This window comes from Centruroides vittatus, unplaced genomic scaffold (genome assembly GCF_030686945.1).
Source record: "Centruroides vittatus isolate TY-2023 unplaced genomic scaffold, ASM3068694v2 contig_1050, whole genome shotgun sequence".
Taxonomy (NCBI): domain Eukaryota; kingdom Metazoa; phylum Arthropoda; class Arachnida; order Scorpiones; family Buthidae; genus Centruroides; species Centruroides vittatus.
The window spans coordinates 836,356-857,013 of record NW_027120679.1 but is presented as its reverse complement, the minus strand read 5'-3'; the positions used below and the strand labels follow the sequence as shown (position 1 = coordinate 857,013).

The window sequence follows — 20,658 nt, the reverse complement described above, 5'->3', positions numbered from 1 at the left end:
TAGGCTTAAATCGTACACATGTTATCTGTAGTTTATTATTATTGATACTACTACTACTATACAGTCGAGTATTTGAAGAAATTCAGAGGTTATTTCGACACCGAGCAGTATATTTAACAAATATTAAATCAGATGATATCTAGGTAACTTTTAAATCTATTATTATTATTATTATTATTCATGTGATCCGTAAGATGTTATATGAATAAGATGTAACAAACAAAAGTATTGATAATTCGCGGGAAATTAATATATTCACATAATTTATGTGTATGTTGTGTATATACACTTGTGTATTCACATGATATATCTTATTTCATCATATGTACATTTCTAGTTTCTCTAGTACATATTCTTCTAGTTAACTCTTGATATTGAATCCATTTCTATATTTAAAACCCAATGAACAAACAAGACAGTTTTCATGAGGTATGTACTGTACATCTTTTTACGTTTTAGATATAAATGTAGTTTTAATAAAAGTAAAAAGAATATAAATTAATATACCGGTAGTTTATTTTCTGATATGATATTAGATTTTTTATAGTGCTTCTATATTGTGTGTGTATATATGTATGTATGTATATATATATATATATATAGAGAGAGAGAGAGAGAGAGAGCTTTATCATATTCAAAAAATAGTCTGGATTTCATCAAATGGTTTGTTCCGTGTCTCATATGTCAAATTTAATGTGTTTACATTAATTAATATGTATTTTGTGAAGTTTCACTCTGCCTAGTTTTTATAAGTCGTTTTGTATTTAATTGTTAATTGTTTTGTTGAGGTGAGAAATTGCATTTTGAATAACTGGATAATGTTTTTAAATAGATATGTATAGAATAGAATAAGTATTATAACAAATTTTAATCATAATGAACTTTGCTCCTTAGTTTATAATATATTTATTAAGTGTTTATTTATTTATTAAATATATGTACCAGTACATACCAAAAGTTAGTAAGTCTGATTTTTTTGTATAATGATAATTTTTTACATTTTATGAAATTGAATGTTGATTCTATTTATGTTTATAATAAATTTCAAAAACAAAATACTGTATTTCAGTTTATTTCATAGTACAGAAAAGAAATTTTAAAGAAAAAAAAAATAGAATTGTACTTATTATTTTATGTCATTTACCAGAAACCTTATGAAAATGATATATTTTTTATGGTACTATTTTCAGAACATATTGAATGATTACTTCAATATTTTCAAAAAGAATTATTATTAATCACTTAAGCTAAGTTATTGGTTGTACCCAATAACTTAGCTTGATATAAAATTTCCAATAAAATATAGCAGTTTATGTATCATTTAGATCAGTGATGAACAAACTTTTCTGGTGCAGGCTAGAAGGAAATTTTATAGGATCCCAACATGCCATATACATTTTTTTTCTTATGGAGTTGCAGGCTTTAAGCCTGCCAAATACCAACTACACCATAACTGTCATTACACTTTAGCATACTTTATATTATTTTAGTAATGTTAAGCAAATTAGTAATATATAGTTTGTAGTTAACTTTTCATTAGCTATGTTTAGTTTGAATGTTCTTTGTCACAAATATCGGCTTAGAGTTGCATAATGGCATGAATCAGAAAACACAAAAAATATTACATTAATAAGCCAACAACTACCGGTTTATATCGAGCTATTATATTGCAATTAATTTAAATTAATTACTAAATAATTTGTCACTAGAGGGAGGCATTAGGTGCCATCTCTTATTAGATTTAATAAACATTGGAGGAGCTATTATGATTGATTGGAATCTTACATAATGACAAGGATCATAAGACTGCCAGATTACGGTTATATACAATGTTTACATTGCTTATATTGGCTAGTTCTTTATGTATTCGTCCTAACATGGGAATATAATTATTTTATGGCATAAAAAACTGGATCTGACTCTGTTTCTAAACAAACTCGACAACGATCCTTATGGTCTTCTTCTAAGCTTGGAACAAGAAAGTGACACTTCAGTCCATTTTTTGGACATATCTATCACCTGTAAATATGGTGGAATCCACACTAATATTCACTGTAAGCCCAGATACTAATCTATTTTCATACCACACAATTCCTGCAATCCACCATCTGTAAAGCTCTCAGTATTCAGGTCCTTAATACGACGGGCCTACACCCATTGCTCAAATGTATAATAAGCGTATACATTTATTTTGTGTATAACTCAAGATAACTGTTAAGTAGGTCAAAAATGTTAATTAATTAAATGCTTTTGTAAGTATAATAATCAATCCGAAGCCCTGTAAATATATAATTATAATGTATGTTCTAATTTATATATATTAATTTATATTAATATATATTTAAAATGTATGTTCTAATTTAGTTTAATTTTGAACATGTTCGATTTTGTATTAGAGTCGAACAACTGTAACCTGAAGATGGCCCATAAAGTGGGCCAAAAACGTTAGTTATACGTAATAAATATATGTTCTCAGCAATAAGGTGTATTGGATGTATCTAGTATATATAATTATAATTATTAATTTCGATTAGAGATTGTGCCTAATGTCTAAATCTAGTTGCAAATTACTTACAAGGAGAACCTACGGCTTTGGGGAAACGGATTTTGATGATCTTCGGTGTGGAGGTAGTACACCGTGTGAGTGCACTACCTGTAAAATACTAAAGTGCAATACTCAAATGTAATCGAGAAAAATGAACTTAAAGTTTTCTTTAGCACTTTATGTATAAGTTACGCGTACTATGGCTCGAGCGTACTGTAGCGTGAGTGGTAACGCTCCTGACTCGTGCGCTGGCGTGCTCGGGTTCAATTCTCTTGTGTATAATTTTTTTTTTATTCATAAATACTTATAATGTATTTATTATTTATTTATTTTAATTTAATTTCTACTGTTCCAAGCCTAATATTTTTTCTTCAAAAACTCACCTTTTTCAAGTTGAGAGAGAACTATTAATACTTATGCCGGGTTTGAACATGGGTCTAGAGTCTTTCTCACTCACTCTAACTCTTTGTTGACCAATTTCCACGCCCCCTTGTTTACTTTTAGTTTGTAAAACAACCGAGGGCAATACTGGTCAGTCAGGAATATTATTTTAAAAAATTCACCAAAAATCAAATTATCATTATATTCGTATGAAAGAAAATCGCGTACATTTATTAATATCTTTAGTTTAAATACGATATTTTTCAATATATTTTGTTAGAGAAATTAATAAGAATATATATATATATATATCTGAACTGACATTTAAACTTCATTATTTGTAACTTTTTGTCAAAATTAACATTGTCTAGTTATTTTTTGGCACTACTACGCTAGAAAGACGTGAAATATTGTTTTGTAAAACTCTATATAACGTTCGTTTCTGAATTTCGACTCGAATAGACGTATTTGTTCAGTGAAATTTATTTTGAAAAGTTATTTTATAATTACAAAAATGTCATCAAGAGAAGCAAGTTCCTCACGTTGTGACGAAAAAACTGTTGATGATCACTCTTTATACAGTGATGTATCGAAGCAGCGGCTAAAACATGGAGTAGTGCCTTCGGTCGTTTTACAAACTAAAAGTAAACAAGGGGGCGTGGAAATTGGTCAACAAAGAGTTAGAGTGAGTGAGAAAGACTCTAGACCCATGTTCAAACCCGGCATAAGTATTAATAGTTCTCTCTCAACTTGAAAAAGGTGAGTTTTTGAAGAAAAAATATTAGGCTTGGAACAGTAGAAATTAAATTAAAATAAATAAATAATAAATACATTATAAGTATTTATGAATAAAAAAAAAAATTATACACAAGAGAATTGAACCCGAGCACGCCAGCGCACGAGTCAGGAGCGTTACCACTCACGCCACAGTACGCTCGAGCCATAGTACGCGTAACTTATACATAAAGTGCTAAAGAAAACTTTAAGTTCATTTTTCTCGATTACATTTGAGTATTGCACTTTAGTATTTTACAGGTAGTACACTCACACGGTGTACTACCTCCACACCAAAGATCATCAAAATCCGTTTCCCCAAAGCCGTAGGGTCTCCTTGTTAGTATTAATTATTAAAAACAGCAGATTTATAGCCACAGTATTTAAGGCAATCATTTGGCTATGTATCTATAAATGCTTTTGCTGGATCGGTGTTTTTTTTTTTTTTTTCTGCCTTGTGGTGTTAGATTTCAAAGTGACCTTTGAACTTTTGTTGGCGATAATGACAAAAGAAATACACACAAACAATTTTTAACCAACAAAAAATGATTTAATAGCACAAAACCATCACTACTAAACCCTGAGATATCAGCCAATCCAGTAAAGTAACAAATTGAATTTGCATATGTCTCAACTGTTATAACTAATTTAAATGTTTCTGAGGGTCAAATAGAATTAATTACAATAGCGGGATTACTAATAACCAAGTTACAATTATGTCTAAAACTCCGAAACTAAATATCTTGCCAGTAGGTGGCCGAACACTTCAAGTCTCAGCGTTGTAGTTCCTTGAGCTTTAGCTGAAGCTCCATATGTCTCCTTTCAACAATGTCTCTCTTGACCTGGTACCACCCTCGCTCGAGCTTGGGGATGTCTTCCACGGTTCTCCGAAGTTCTTCCTGCTTCCGTCCTCGTCCAAGACTTGACCCAGAGTGAGCACTCTTCCATTTGAGCCTTTCAAATATTTCCTTCTCATGTCCAGACCAGTTCCCCTCAGCATAGGTCCTCACTTCAACACTGTACAATAGAGCTGTCTGGACATGAATACAAACAATGGCATAATGCTGGAGAAAGGGTGTAAAGAGTATATAAAAATGAGATGGACAGAGAAGATAAAAATAAAAAACATGGCAGATCACCACAGTGGACACTAAGAGGGCCTTTTTCAATCTTATTATGGGTTCAACCAGGTTCACAATGGAGTGGTGGATGATGAAGAACAGGACTCAACATATCTGGGAAAGGCCACTCTTCTAAAATTTCCTGGGGTTTTTTGATCACATGAATTCAATCTTAGGTTCTGCACAATAGGAAGTCAAAGCCTTAATCACAATCAACCCAACTGGTCAGATCAAAGTGCCATGTTAATCTATCTTAAAATTAGCTAACTACCATTGAATAAAAACTTTTAAAATGCTAGCCATTTATTGATATTATTGGTTTGATTTCAGATGTCGTCTATACTAAATAAAGTTTACAATGAGGAAACAAATCCCTTTTGTAAGTATATTAATTTTTTTGGAATTTTTTTTAGTTTCTGTAATTACTTTACAGATTAAATTCTAACTCATATTTAAGAAATTTTGATGTCTTTATAAGTAGTTTTGTGTAGCAGTATACATTATATTTTATATAAATAATTATTAATTAATTTAATTTAATTAATTTTAAAAATATAAAATTTATTAAGATTACTTCATACTCTGTATACTTGTACAAAAAGTCAGATCTGTCTAAAGTTGCCTTCTTTTTTAAATCATTAAAAACGGATGGTCCCAATTTGGACTCTATACAAATCAATAGTACTAAAATCAAACCTTTATAAAGTCTAAAGTCACAATCATTTACTAGTCCCACCTACTACACAATATTATATAAAGTCAGATTTCATGGCATTAGAAGTCATCATTATATGAAGCAAGATCTTAAAAATGAAATTAAGTATTGGTTTACTATAACTATAAATATATTTTTAGCCATTTTGATTATAAAATAATCTTTATAACTAATATTTTATTAGGCTATTATACCTTAGATATGGGGGGAAAAGTGAGAAGTATATACTAAACTTGCCAATCCAGCATCCCACCTTGCACAGGTGGGTGCCAGATTAGTGAGTGTGCTGCATTACTGTGAGTGTATAGACCTAAGACAATGAATAATATGACTTCTTGCTTTTCGGTGACAGATGGGTGTCATGGCTATAATTTGGCTATGGGAGGGTGGCAGATACATCTCTGATGAGAGGGCGTCTTTGTAGCATTGGAGCACGAGGTGTGCTTGCCATCCCACGTAGAGCTTGTGAGACCTTTTGTAATTAACAATAAAGTTGTTATGTTGTTAAAGGCTTAGATTAATAGTGAATACAGAAACTCTAACATGCGAAAATAACTTAACAATGGGCAACCAATATGGTGTGCAGATATGAAACCCAAGTAAATGGGAAAACAAGATGCATGACATAACTAACATGCACATGGAAACCAAAAGTACATATGCAATCACACTTAGATTAGCAAATGTGTACTGTATATCATTATCTTAGAACATACCTTAGAACCAAAAAGATTACTTTAACAGAAGCACATATCTATCTAAACTAAATCTCAATCCCAAAGAATCTGCATCTTAGAAGGAAACAAATTTAAACTCACTATCTATCTTTCCATAGTATGCAAAATTTGATGATTCAAAAATAGGCATATTTAAAAGAAACAGACAGCTTTGTATTTTCAAATATAACCAAATGTTAGATTTTTACGTTTTTGAGCAATAATTAATGGCTTACATAAGCACAGGAATGACTGCATTTGAGGAACCAGTGCAGAGTCACTCACTCTTCATAAAAAGGTGAATGATATGACTTCTTGTCTCAACATATTGTAGGGAAGTGACTTGAATCTTGTTTTTGTTTTTTTACTGGTAATTTATTGATGAAATACCTAGTTCCATTTACAAAAGTTATTGGTCTCATACTATAGTAACTTGATACCTTACTAATCAACAGACTTTCTCATGTTTGCTATACTCAACTGCTTATCATAGCAACTAAATAATTTTTACAAAATATGGTTACAAACTCTATCTACTGATGTGTTGGTACAGAGATACACAGCAATACATTGTAGTTAGAAATAATCAAGATACTTCTAACTACAAAGTATTGGTCCAGAGTCCTCATAGTCTTAGGCTAGACTCCTTTTATAATGGTTGCGTTGCCTACTATCTTATTTTTAGATCAGTTAGCTGACCAATCCGGAGCTAGACTGAGCTGAGCTTTCTATCAGATCTGCCTTGGTTGGTATGCCTGTCTTGACTTGTTTAAATGACCTTTACCGGAAATCATATACCGGACGACGAATGAAAACTTGACTTAGCCTGGCACCACTCAAAACCTTCTTGACAGCATTTGTTTCTGATATGACATACAGGTTATAAAACTGTAGGCCAGGTCCCTTCTTTACCATGATGGGAAGGACCATTGCTCCCCTGGCCCTCATTCTTACAGCTATAGCTTAATGATCATTGAGAAGGAACTTGCCAAGAAAAGCTGAACTCTCAAAACATAACATTTTTTACATGGATGGCTTCATAATCTTAAGCGTCATAATCAAATTAAACTATAAAATGTAAACTGATAATTGTGAGGATATACAAAGTTAATTGAAAATGTCTCAAGTCTGAAGATTTTTGTAATTTTAAAATAATAAAACAAAAAAATATTAATTACATATTTCATGTAGCACCCAAAAAGATATTGAAGAAATTTTATATAAAATCAAAAATGTAATTAAAAATAATCTTTTACTCTCTAAAGTAAATTTTTATGATAATTTTTTTATAATCATCTGTTTGAACTAAAAACTAAATTTCAGAAAAAAACAATGTATGTTAAATATTATATTAATTTTTTTGCCAATCTGAAACCATGTCACTATACTTTTTGTTGCTTAAACACTATGAAGTATAATTAATCGACCACTGGGCATTCTTTCATCCTTCTATTTTTTATTCAGTTGAGCCCAAAATGTGTAAACAACGCGTATCAACTGAATAAAAAATAAAAGGATAAAAAAAATGCCCAGTGGTCGATTAATTACATTTCAGTTTAAGCAACAAAAAAAATTATTTTAATTATTATTATATTATATTATATTTGGATTTAAAAAGTTTTTATTTCTTCTACAAAGTTACTTTTCCTAAAGCAGGGATTGCAAACTGGTGGCCCATGGGCTGGATACGGCCTGTTAAAGCTTCATATCCAGTCTTGATTTCTTTTCTAAAACTCAATGTTTTTAACATCCTGTGGGGATTAAAATAAAAAAATTCAAACATTAACTGTTTACATAAGTTGTAAAGACCTGGCAAGAAAAGGACCTTTATTAGAACCTTTTACTTTTTTGATTGTTATGTGTATGTAACAAGTATATGTATACAGAATTTTACAAACTTTTGGAATCATGTCAAATTTGATTCTCAGAGTTTTTTGAAAATCTCCACATTTTGAGACCTCATGAATCCAAAAAAGTAAAAATATGACAAAAAAATTCTGTGTGTGTGTGTGTGTGTGTGTGCTGGCATCTATTTCGTTTAATATCTCAGGATGAGGTGAAGATAAGAAATGTAATTTGGCATGGAAACTTGTGTATAAGGGGCAGTGGTGCTATTAAATTTTACTGGTTAAAGGACAAGGGAGTGGGAGATAGAGGTCATGTGTCATAACTCAAGTGGGGTCAAACTTGATGATGATATACGTTATTAGCATTTACAATTTTTTATGAAACTCATCACTACCCTCAAAATTAAGCTTTTGCCATTCAATAATAAAAATATAAAAGTTATTTTTTGAATAAAATCTGATAATAACCAGAAAGTTATGCAACTCATTGCTGGATTATTTTTAATTACAGTATGTTTTAAACATACTGTAATTAAAAATATACATCTATTTGATTAGCCCTTTGCTGCAGTTGAGTTGAGACCCATTCTAAAGTCACAACTCAAGAAGAAAGTTCTGACTTTAGACCAGGGCTGTGGAGTCTGAGTTGGAAACAGTACTGTTTAGTAGTTAAATTATTTTAACCCAATGAATTTGAATATTTTTGAATCATTCCTTTATTATCCTTGCTCTAAATAATTACTCTATTTTTCTGAATGAGCCAGACATTGATGAAAGTGTTAGGTTCCAGGACAGGTCAAAACAAAAATTTATTTTCGAATAAATTGGAAGCAAAAATGCTAATTCTATTGTTGAGTGTGATCAAAAGTTAAGTTAGTTATGTAAGAGGGGGAGAAAAGAAAACTGTAGTTGTTAAACCAAACACGAAGATAACTGACGTAGGGATCAGATGAAATGTCGGCTGGAGATGGGACTCTGACATGAGCGTTCATGAACAGTCAATTCTGGGTTAAAATGTCAAAAAAGGGGAAAGATTAAACGGTTAAGAAAACATCACATGTAGTCGTTAAAATCCAAAAATTGACAGAAAATAGAAACAACAGACTGAATTATGAGCACACGACTTCCGGATTTATCAACAAAATCCAGTCAGAGTCGATTAAAAGGTATCAAACAGACACCACAAAACGGACCTTTCTCGTGACCTGAATAAGTCTTAGGTTTTACCTAGAAACAAAAAGGGAAGCCAATCAGGAAGCGAGGAAGGGAATATAGAACCAATCAAAAGGCGATATTTGAGGAAAAAATCATATAAAACCTGAGTCTCAAGGTCAGTTCTCCTCCAATTTTGACAGCAGTTGACCACTGTGTCATGTCCTTTCCGAACTGTTCTAACTTATCCCACGGATCTCATCCGAACTAATCTGACCTTTGAAGATTCTGGAGAAGAAGACCATTTCACCTAAGTCATCTCCACCTGGGGCTGCATCTTTACCAACATCATCAACTGCGGAGCAATCCTGCACGATCAACGAGAATCATATCCAGCACCTGATCCTCAAGGCAGTCTATTTTGTTCATGGTGTAAGTTTATTTTATGTCAAAATAAACAGTTTTGTAGGGACATGTGTCATCCTTGCCTCCAGCATCATCACCCACATATGATCACTCCCTAGGCTTTTCCTAATGTGAAATTAACTGATTGCCCCTAAAGTTGGCATCGTACAAAAGTATAAATTTTTCTTTTCTGAACAAGGGGCTGAAGTAGCTAGATCACACACTTTTTAGTTGGACTAATGTGAGATTTCGACACCCCCATTTTTCATTTCCACTTCCCTCCTGATCTACATTTTAGTTAGAGAAAGCAAGATCATGTTAATTATTTAGCTAATCATCAACCACACAAAACAGGAAAACTTTTTTATCTCTCTCTCCTCACCTGCTCATGACACTCTCATAAATAACATCGTTCACCTAGCTGTTCCCATCAACAATCCATAGAATGTTGGAACTTATTTGAAACCACAGTCCAAACAGATGATTATTAATGATGGAGACCTATCAAATTGAATAAATTTATGAGGTAAGGAAAGTCATAACATCAAGGGAAAGTATCAACAATCTGACCAAATTCTCCAGTTTACGACATCCCGTGTCAGCCGGACCTGGACACAGCTTAAACTCCGAGCTATTAAATCAAAGATCACATTATAATTCTCCCCCTGCTAAAACCATATATCCAGTAGGGGTTTCGGTGCTCGCACCCAATTGTTGAGCGAGCGAGCACCAAAACCCCTACTGGATCTTGTTCCCATCCTCCCCCTTGACCACAAGCCCTACACTTCATTGCCGGAACGCTTAGCAAGGTATCATGTTTTTTTTCTTTTTGACTTTATGTAAACTCTCTCTCTCTCTCTCAGTTGACTTAACTTTAAGACAGCTTAGCTGCACTAGGGATTTAATTTCCCATTATTTTATGTCAATCTCGGTTCTTGTAAATCGGCTATCACTCTTGTTTATCCTTCCAGTGTAGTTTCATTTTTTTGTTTTTATATTAAACTTGTTCTGTTTAAATGGTTGATTACTCATGTATTGCCAACACCTTATTGACGACCTCGCTGATCTTCCCATTTGCACTTAATTTACGCCATCCATTGCCATGAGCGAGCTTAGCCATCCCATCACTAATAAGAGGGATTTAGAGTTCCTTTCTCTACCCCCACCCCAGTTCTCACACTAACTCTTCTGGAAGGATGAAGTTGAAGTGCAAATGCTGTCGAATATATGTAGATATAGAATTTTATTGGCCCCTTTCTCCTCTTATTAAATATTTGTTAAAAATTAATTTTTTTATACAAATAAATATTAATGTAAGTTAAATATTAAAAATACTAACTATAAAAGTATTTGGGCAAATGCCTCAGGCTCCTTTCAGAGTTCAGAGTAGGGTACCCCCATGAGCACCTCTGACCCCCATAAAATAACTTGGTATTTAATTTTGCTGGAGTTGGGAGTCGGGAGTCGGCCTACTAAAATTATCAGGAGTCAGTGTTGGAATTGAGTGTTTTTTTTACCGACTCCACAGCCCTGCTTTAGACAAGTTTGACTGATATCAAAAATTCTTAATAATCAGACCAGGAGAAAATGCAGATGTCTGTGATGAATATCTTTTCATACTAATTTGATATCAAAACAGAATTGAAGTTTCTTAATAAAGAAATAGTGTAAAGCAGCGGTGGCCAACCTTTTTGGAAGCAAGGGTGCAATTAAAACTTTTCATGAACGTTGTGGGCGCAACAATATGTAATGACATTATGGCCAACCTGGCAACATCTTACTGTGCCCCTAGATTTTTCCCTATGTCTCCCGGTCAGCCATTCTGACCACATGCATGGTACTGCTGACTCACTCTGTACTAGAGCTCCAAATAAATTTGTTTTACCTGTTAAATTCTGTGTTTATTTCGTCTAGAACCCAAAACATCATATATGTTTATTGTTAAAGTTATTTTTAATTTTTTTAATTCTTAATTATGCTTTCTTAAATTTTTTTTTCATTTAATTTTTGTCATTTTTAATTTTGATTCTTTTTGATTTTATTTTATAGGTTAAAATAATAATAAAAATGTGTAATAACAATTTTATTGAACAACATTATTCATAATACATGAAAAATTAATGAGAAGGTTGAGACTGTATTTTGTGACATAATTTTTCAAAATCAGGAGAGTAATTTGATACTGCTACTCTTAAACTATCATTCAAATTTTCATCCATATAGAGTTATTTAATATCTCAATAAATAATTACTTGAAAATTTCAATTAATAAATAAGTAATAAGTAATTAGTAATTTCAAGAAAATTCTGCTTAAAAGCTGGATAATGAAATTGATTGGAAATAAAATTTAAAAAGTATTTTAATTTATCGGGAATCGTGTCATGGGCGCATAATAAATCGCTTACGGGCACACTTGCGCCCACGGGCGCGGGGTTGGCCACCCCAGGTGTAAAGTATTTTAATTGAAACACTGATATCAAAGCTATTTGGTATTATATATCTTCTAAAAGCCTTCTCACATTATTTTAACAAAAATACTCTCAATTTTAATAAGTTTTGTCTTTTTCATATTAAAAATGCATTAAATATTTATAGACAATTTATTAAACATACAAATCTTTAAATATTTTTATTAATGTTCTTATTGAAATGTCCTTGACTTTTTCCTTTTATTTCCATTTCTATCATTCCTGACATTATAATCTTAAAATATTTCTGTAGAAGTATTTTATTTAATATTTTAAGACTTTGTTTTCTATTTTTTCTTCCTAAATTTTTATATAATTGAAGCTAAAAATCTAAAATATTTTAAAGATTTTAGTATATTAAAATATATTGTTGAAAACTTAATACAAAAATATGATCAAGGTGTGATCATGTGTGTTAATCTTTTGTATTAATATTTATATAAATTGTATTGCTAAAAATAGACAATCTGTTTGAAATATCTTATAAGAAACGATACTATTATATAAAAACATTTTTGTAAATGTACTTTGGATAAAACAATTTAAAAATTTTCATTGTGGTTTAGAAAATTTTCCATTTAATGTATAAATTTCATTACAGTTCATTTAGACACAGCACATATTTTTTAAAACTACAAAGTACATATTTTAGTAATTGAACATCAACACTTATTGATAACCAAACTGTTTTCTCCTTGTGTGATTTGATTTATTGGGAATATATTTACAATAAACTTTAAATATTATTATTCATCAATTTAAAAAATCCAGTTCACAATGTAAAGTGAGCTGACTTCAAGGAAGTAAACTAATTAATATAAACTTTAAACATGCTATGATGCAACTTTCCAAGAAATCTTGAAATGTGTGACATGTGATAACATGAGAAGAAAACTATTTTGTATTTTTTTTTTTTTTAGTTATGAATGTTTTAAGTAAACTGTTGTTAATATTCTCAGAAATAATTAACATGTTACAAAGTTATACAGTAATTTTGTTTTTAAAATAACTACTGTATTATAATTTATAAAGGAAAGAAATTTTAAACAATTGATTATAGAATTGTGTCTAAGTTACATTCATTAAGAATACAATAGTGTCAATTAACCAAGAGCCATTTAGGCCAGATAAACCCATTAGATGTACAGTACAGTACATGGGATAATTCTGACTGTTATTGCACATGACGAGTCTTTTTATATAAACATCCCAAAGCCTGATATTTTAGCAATATGCCCAATGACTGCCAGTTTAAATCGGTCTACTTTACCATTATAATTTTTAATTAAATTCTAAATAATTTAGAATATTCTGGAAGTAAAGAATCAGCCTGGAATGGGTCTCAAACCCAAAACTCCCACTTACCGTACGGGTGCATTGCCAGTTACACTACCAATACCTCCCAGACATATTTAATTAAGATATAACCATCCTCGGTTACTTATGGCACCCATATCCCCAGTTGACAAATATATATGTCTGGAAGGGAAGATCAGGTCAGAAGTCCAAATAGTGTAACTGTCAATGCATCTGCATGGAAAACAGGAGTTGGATGGGTTCAAGTCCCAGTCCAGGCCGAATCTTTTCTTCCAGAATATTCTAAATCAGGAATTGGCAACCTTTTTGTTACTAAGGGTACAATAAAAATTTTAAAAGCCATCAAGGGCACATTAATTTTTGAAAAAAAAATCACAAACTATATTGTAATATTTCAAAACATCTTTATTTTGTATAAACAAACAAAATAATTATAATGCATGTAATAACTAAAAAAATGAAAAGTATATACATAAAATAACACAAAATCGGATTAAATAAAATCACGTGTATATATATTTGTACTTGTGTGACTATGGTTCTAGAGAGTGCATCTGAAATGCACCATGAGTGCCACATTGCCAACCCATTCCAAATTATTTAGAATTTAAATAAAAATAAAATAAAGAAGCCTGATTTAATCCAGCAATTGTTTGGCATATTGCTGAGTCTTTTTATTTTGAGATTCAATGTACATAAAAACAAGTGAAATGTTTTAAACACATTTTAATGTACAGGGTGTCCAGAAAGAGTGAGTGCAGTTTAAAAGTAAAATAAATTAAAAATAAAAAATGTTCAAAGAAAGTTTTGTTTTTATTTTCAATCTATGGTTATTGGAAAATTATTTACTAAAAATTATGTTATCTAAATGGCATTCTTCTAATCTTGAGCGAAGATTTCTCAGTACACGTTGACACAAAGCCTGAGATACCGATGCCATTTCTGCTGTGATATTCTGCTTTAATTGAGTTAATGTCCTCTGCTTATTTTCGTACACCCTCTCTAAGAAATCCCGATAAGAAATAGTCCAGAGGACTCAGGTTGGACTGTGTGGTGGCCAGTTAACATCACCTCTTCACGAAATCAGAGCGATACTGTGAGATTTCAAATTTTTTTAGCTCCATCTTTGCAACAGTTTCATAGCTTCAATACAAGAACATGGTTTTAACGAGATGGCACCACTTGTCACATATCAAATGATTCAATTGAAGCCATAAAGGAGTTATCCCCAATAAGCTGATTTCGCAAATAGGTGATATTAACTGGTCACCCCGCAGTCCAGACCTGAGTCCTCTGGTCTATTTCTTATCGGATTTCTTAGAGAGGGTGTACGAAAATAAGCAGAGGACATTAACTCAATTAAAGCAGAATATCACAGCAGAAATGGCATCGGTATCTCAGGCTTTGTGTCAACATATACTGAGAAAGCTTCACTCAAGATTAGAAGTGTGCCAGGAGCATAACGGACGCCATTTAGATAACATAATTTTTAGTAAATAATTTTCCAATAACCGTAGATTGAAAATAAAAACAAAACTTTCTTTGAACATTTTTTATTTTTAATTTATTTTACTTTTAAACTGCACTCACCCTTTCTGGACACCCTGTATAAATAATAAAAAAGTTAGTCTTCATTTTATAATATTTTAATAAACACACAAAAAAGGGATGTTCTGGAGTCTTCTATTCATAGTCTTCGGAATACAATTAACAATAGCAGAATCAACCTTTTTTTGGAGGCTCTTTTCACCTATACATATGGAAATTGTCTAAAAGTTTCATTCATTTGGCACCTTTTTTTCTATGCTCGATTTTCAAATTTTGTAATATTTTAATGTTTCTCTGTTAATTGTAAATAGTTACATAAGTGTTTAGGCATTACTTGGGTAGAACATAAATTTATGCTGATGACATGCAATCCACACACAAAACAATATCATGAAAAATTACAAAATACAGTATGATGTTCAAGAAAGATTACTGCATCAATCATTATTCCCGAGTATTGATAGAGAATAATGACATCACAATAATAAATTCTATTTTTTCCAGCCTTACTCTCTTGCTCATTGGGCATGCTATCAGTTGCCAAACTAATCACATTTGTTCTATTGTGGCTGAAAGAATATCCATGCAAGTGCAATATCAAGAAGAAAGATTTCTTTAGTGTTATCTGCAAATTCACCTGTAACATGAAAGAGCTGGGGTTATATGGTGTATTTTCAGTTTTAAGTCCCGTAAGTTATTTAGTATGCTCATATACATATAAAACTTGTGTTTTATTTTTTAACTTTTTTATTCAATTCTTCAAGGCATTTTATTTATATTATGGTCCAAATATTGAAATCACTCATCTGGCTGTAGGCACTATTATTATTGCTGTATTTTTTCTATTCCAGGTAAAAAAATTGAACTTTAAAATTTATTAGTTACATTATATCATCATCAAATCAAAATCTAATTTAATTGATAAAAGCTAAACAAGCTGCTGAATTATTGGACTATTTGCAGGCTGCATTAATTATGCTGGCATCTCATTAAATGCAGCCTATCTGCCTCCCTCTTATCAGATTAATTGGTAACTAATTATTAATGTAACCTGAAAATAGCCAATAATTTGACAGATTGTTTGGCTTTATTAGTTTCATTATTATACACTTTTAAGATTTAATATTTTAATTTCAGGAACCAAATGCAATTGAAATTAGCAGTATTTTGGAAAATAATAATATAAATATTGGCTGTGGAGCAGCTCAGCAATATTTTTATGGTTACCTGAAAATGATTATGTCTGCAGAAACAAATGGTAATGTTATTTAAATGAATTGAATATATTTGATTTAGATTTTGCTATTTACTTTATTAATAGGATTTGACTGTATTTACAAAATTGAAAGGACTTAAATTTGGCACTTTGTATTAATGAAATTGTATTCACCGAACTCATTAACATTGAAATGCTTTTCCTCTCTTGTCCAAGTTTGTGTGAAATTCAAACGTTTTAAATTTGAAATGTCTATCATCTGTAATTGGATGTTGGAATGATATTTCTCGTGTGCAAAGAAAATGTTCACTGCACAAATAGCAGAGACTGACTATACATCATTTGAAAAAATAACACTTTCAATTATGGAATAAGTTTTAAAAATTTAAGCATTTATTTAGTCTCAAAAAATGGTCAAATTGTAAAATATGCAGTAAAATTTTAAAAAAATTCTAAAGATAGAAGCATTGGAGACCTAAACGGTTAAAAATTGGAGTCACACCAGAAAAACTTATAAAACACCTGAGGAAGACCCTAGAAGTGGGTCAAAAACATTTGTGTTACGTTTTTAAGTAGTAACTGCAAAGCTATACAAGGTTAGTACAACGTATCTGTAATTATCGCTTTGTTTGCTAGATGGATTCGATATGCAGTAAAAATCATAAATACACATTTTTCTGTATACAAAATAATATCATTGGACAACTTTAATTTGATCTACTTTGGATCCAAATCATCTTTATTTAAAAGTTCTCAGCATCATATCACTAAGGAACAGATTTAAATGCTAAAAACTGAACTCTGATTATAATAATGTGAAGACCAGCATTACATATGTACTCCTTTCTAAATTATCTATAATACAATTACATAAGTATTTAGAAATTAAAAACAACCAGAAACTATAAACAAGGAACATCAGTTGACTGCACTTAATATCACTTAGCAAGTTGACACATCACCTGATGTATTGATAACCAAGAGCTATCAGATGATAACAGTCCAGAATGTAAAGTGGCCTAACAACTCCTTTAGGGTTTGCATTATCTCAGTGGAATGCAAGCTGAGAAAAACAGTACAGGCAATCTTGCTGTAAAGCACTATTATTATTATTATGGTGCTTTTATTATATTCATATTATTTTTGATACTTGCTTTGCTCTTAAAAACACCAAAAACTTCTGGGTTTTTTTTCTTTTGCATCTGTTTTTTAGACTTATAATTTATTAAGTGTGCAATAATGCTAGCATAATCTCTTTAGGTTTTTATATGCACTGGCAAGTGAAAAAACAGGTTGTGATTCAATTTATGGTGGCAGTCTGAAACGTAACCTACTATATTAATAAAATATGTCTGTACTGAACCTTATATAAAAGATCCACAATCTAATCTACAGGGCTGAAGAGTGATACCTGCATTCCAGTAACTTTGTCCACATAGTCCAGTGAATCTTTAACAATAATCAATCAGATTCCCAAGAAAAGAGAACAGAAGATTACCTCTTATTTAAGATCTGAATTAGAATTGGCATCAGCTTTAAAGGTAATAATGATTAATAAATGAAATTTTTTTTGTGCCATCTTCATACCATCATATAAAATTGAGATTTGCATGGACCACCACTCAATCCTTATACCGTAACACATTTATGAAATTCTGTGACCATCATTCTTGTGAATGTTTTAATTTATCAGAATTAATATGTTCCAGAAATTGCAATATCTATTATTATATTGGCATTGTTTATCCACACTAGCTTGATGTCAGAAAATTTGTACATGTAATTTTCACCCAAAAGTATTATTCCAGTTAAATATTGTTATTCAGCACTTGGCAAGCATTGCCCAAACTACAGGGCTAACTGTTTAATAGAATAAATTTAAAATTTCACAGAAAAATATTAACTTTTTTACTGCACTTTTGCAGATTCAAAAAATATACTAGAAACCATTTAAGAAGTCGAGACTTTCATCAGAGGGGGTTATATTGTGAACTTACGATGATTAATAAAAAAAAGACTGCATTTGATTAGTTTCGTTGACCATTTCCATGACTTCTTTGGCATTAACATTCTCATCTTTTACTACTAAAAATTGATTAAAACTTGCTTATTGAATAATTTAACTTACTCTGGAAATTTGAAAGCTTAAAGACACTTGGAAATGCATTTTTTAAAGATGTATTTAAAACAATTGATTTGACAAAACTATTTGATATAAACATGCTCCAAATGATCCCTTAGGTTACATGAATCAGATGGATCCACTCTCCCAGTGTAACTTTTATTCCCATCAAAGAAACCATTGAAACGAATAATACGGTCATGAGAAATCTTCAAATTAATCTGTATTATTAGAAACTTTGACACAATGGAAGTGCAGAATAAATGTGGTATAAATAGTTTTAAAAGTTTTTGTCATGACATATATACATGGTATCCAAAAATAATTGATTTATATATATAACATATAAAGTATGACAAGTAAAGAATCTTAAAAAAAATTTGACTATGGTTTTAAATTGAGTTCTACTGTAATTTATCATTATTTGAGGAACCAACAAAAAAATATGCTGGCTTTTATGTATTCCCAAATTTAAACATCCTTAAAACATATATGCACATGTATTTGTAGATTCAGATATGTTCAGAATGGATAAAATGAATAAAAACATACATGTTACTAATGTAAACTTGCCCATAAAAGTATTTCATACAATAGACTAATGTACTGTATGATCAACACCTCTAGACATAGTTTAACAATTCATCATTGTTTTTTGAAAGTAATTGGGGACTCTTGTTTCCTGTTGAGGATTTCATGTGTGTATCACTGCTGTTTCTAAGTTTGAAACAAAGAAACAGTTTTGTTATTATTATTACTGCTTTTATACATTAAGTACTTCCTTTTGTATTTTGTACTTGTTGTACACTACTTGAACCTCTGAAAACACATTTAAATCAGTTTTTTTTATTGTACGAGTATTACAAAAGAGTAATGACAAAAGTGAATTTTCCCTTGTAGGCTCCACAAATGTCTTTTGTCCTAGGTCCTGCAAAAACTCCAGCTGTCCCTGTATGTGCATGATATAGTTCTCTCTATTCTCTTTTCAAACTTCACAAAGTTTAATAAATGAATAGTAAATAATAAATAAGTATGAAAATTGCATTTTTTAATGTAAATATATAAAAAAAAACCAGAGTGTATATCAATAAAATATTTAAATTTGATATATTTTCAATAGCAATTTTTTTTAATTAATGGTTATATCTGAATTTTGAAACCTGGACTGCTGTAATTTATTTGGTATATAAAGGAATCTTAGGACAAATAATAAATAACCATCTCAACAGCAATTAATTCAAAAAGCTTAACTATTAAGTTAACTGTTAACATAAACCTTGCATAACTTAATCACTAATTAACTGAGAATAAAACATAATTCACAATAAAAAAAAATTACTAACATGCACAGAGTGTCTTTATTTGGTGCTTTTCCATTCAGTTTTAAAAGTACATTTAATGATATTTTGTTGCCGAATTACCATCATCTGGAAAAATTAAGTTAATTTTGTAAATTTAAATTATAGGTTGGAGAGAGAGGATTCAAAATTACAGAAGACGACACGGTGTAGATATTTATTCCAAACTGATCATACTGTTACCAGAAAGCTGTCAAAGCCGCAGTTTGTTAATAGATGAACTTTGCGTTCCCGAAATACGACTGGCAAGTCCTCTAGATCCATTGATAGTCAACAAGAGTGGTATTGAAAGAATTTTTGATTCTACAGTTTATGTAATAGATGAGGTAATAATAAACTTTTATCTTTTAAATTACTGCTACTTTAAGTGATTGAAATAATAATATTTAAATCTTTCAATAGCAAATTTGGTTTGTAGCAGAATATGTCCCACCACTGACTACTTTCTGCAAAATGTTAGATTCCGGGACAGGACATGTGTTTACTGCAGATGACAAAAGGGAACAATATATTCTTTTCTGTCAGCATCTGAAAAAATTGATTGATCAGGATGTGGACTGTGCAGACAAATGCCTTTTTGTCCAATATGATGGTAAATTTTGATTTGCTTTAAGTTCGTGTGTTTATCTACTGATTTTTAAATATTTGAATACATTTCAGATAAAAAAGAACAGTCATTAACACAGTTGCTACTCAAAAGAATAGAAGAAGATGGATTGCAAATGGGAAGAGCTGCTGGTTGAATTCTCACTAAAAGAATATTATAATGTGATTATTGCACTTTTTAATGGACACTGTTTAAATGTTTATTATTTGTTTATAAAACAAATGCCATATATTAAATATTGATATTCAAATGTTTATTTATAAATGTATGTAAATTTTTCAAATTGTCATATTTACTATTCCTTGTCAATTCAATAAAAACAATTTTTAAGCTTAGACAAACTGCACCTCAATTCTCGATCATCA

The 20,658-nt window shown here is 30.8% G+C and overlaps 1 protein-coding gene across 2 annotated transcripts; it reads left to right on the top strand.

Annotated features, from left to right (window-relative positions):
- On the top strand, positions 1-20,635 carry LOC136971111 (stimulator of interferon genes protein-like). Of its 2 annotated transcripts, XM_067265590.1 has the most exons (9): positions 1-147; positions 367-429; positions 5,152-5,200; positions 15,495-15,679; positions 15,755-15,841; positions 16,128-16,248; positions 19,795-20,012; positions 20,089-20,278; positions 20,347-20,635. In XM_067265590.1, exons 2-9 carry the CDS (start codon positions 403-405, stop codon positions 20,427-20,429), a joined length of 960 nt encoding a protein of 319 aa, XP_067121691.1. In that variant the 5' UTR covers positions 1-147; positions 367-402; the 3' UTR covers positions 20,430-20,635. The 2 variants fall into 2 exon arrangements, with proteins under 2 accessions (XP_067121691.1, XP_067121700.1); XM_067265599.1 differs by lacking the exon at positions 367-429 and having other exon boundaries at positions 7-143.
- The last annotated feature ends 23 nt before the right edge of the window (positions 20,636-20,658 follow it).

What these genes read in the sequence shown, in the direction of transcription:
- LOC136971111 (XM_067265590.1), top strand. Translation starts at nt 403, where the DNA reads ATGAACAAACAAGACAGTTTTCATGAG. An exon ending in AACAAGACAGTTTTCATGAG is followed by an intron (nt 430 to 5,151) that starts GTATGTACTGTA and finishes GTTTGATTTCAG; the next exon opens with ATGTCGTCTATACTAAATAA. An exon ending in CAGTTTATGTAATAGATGAG is followed by an intron (nt 20,013 to 20,088) that starts GTAATAATAAAC and finishes ATCTTTCAATAG; the next exon opens with CAAATTTGGTTTGTAGCAGA.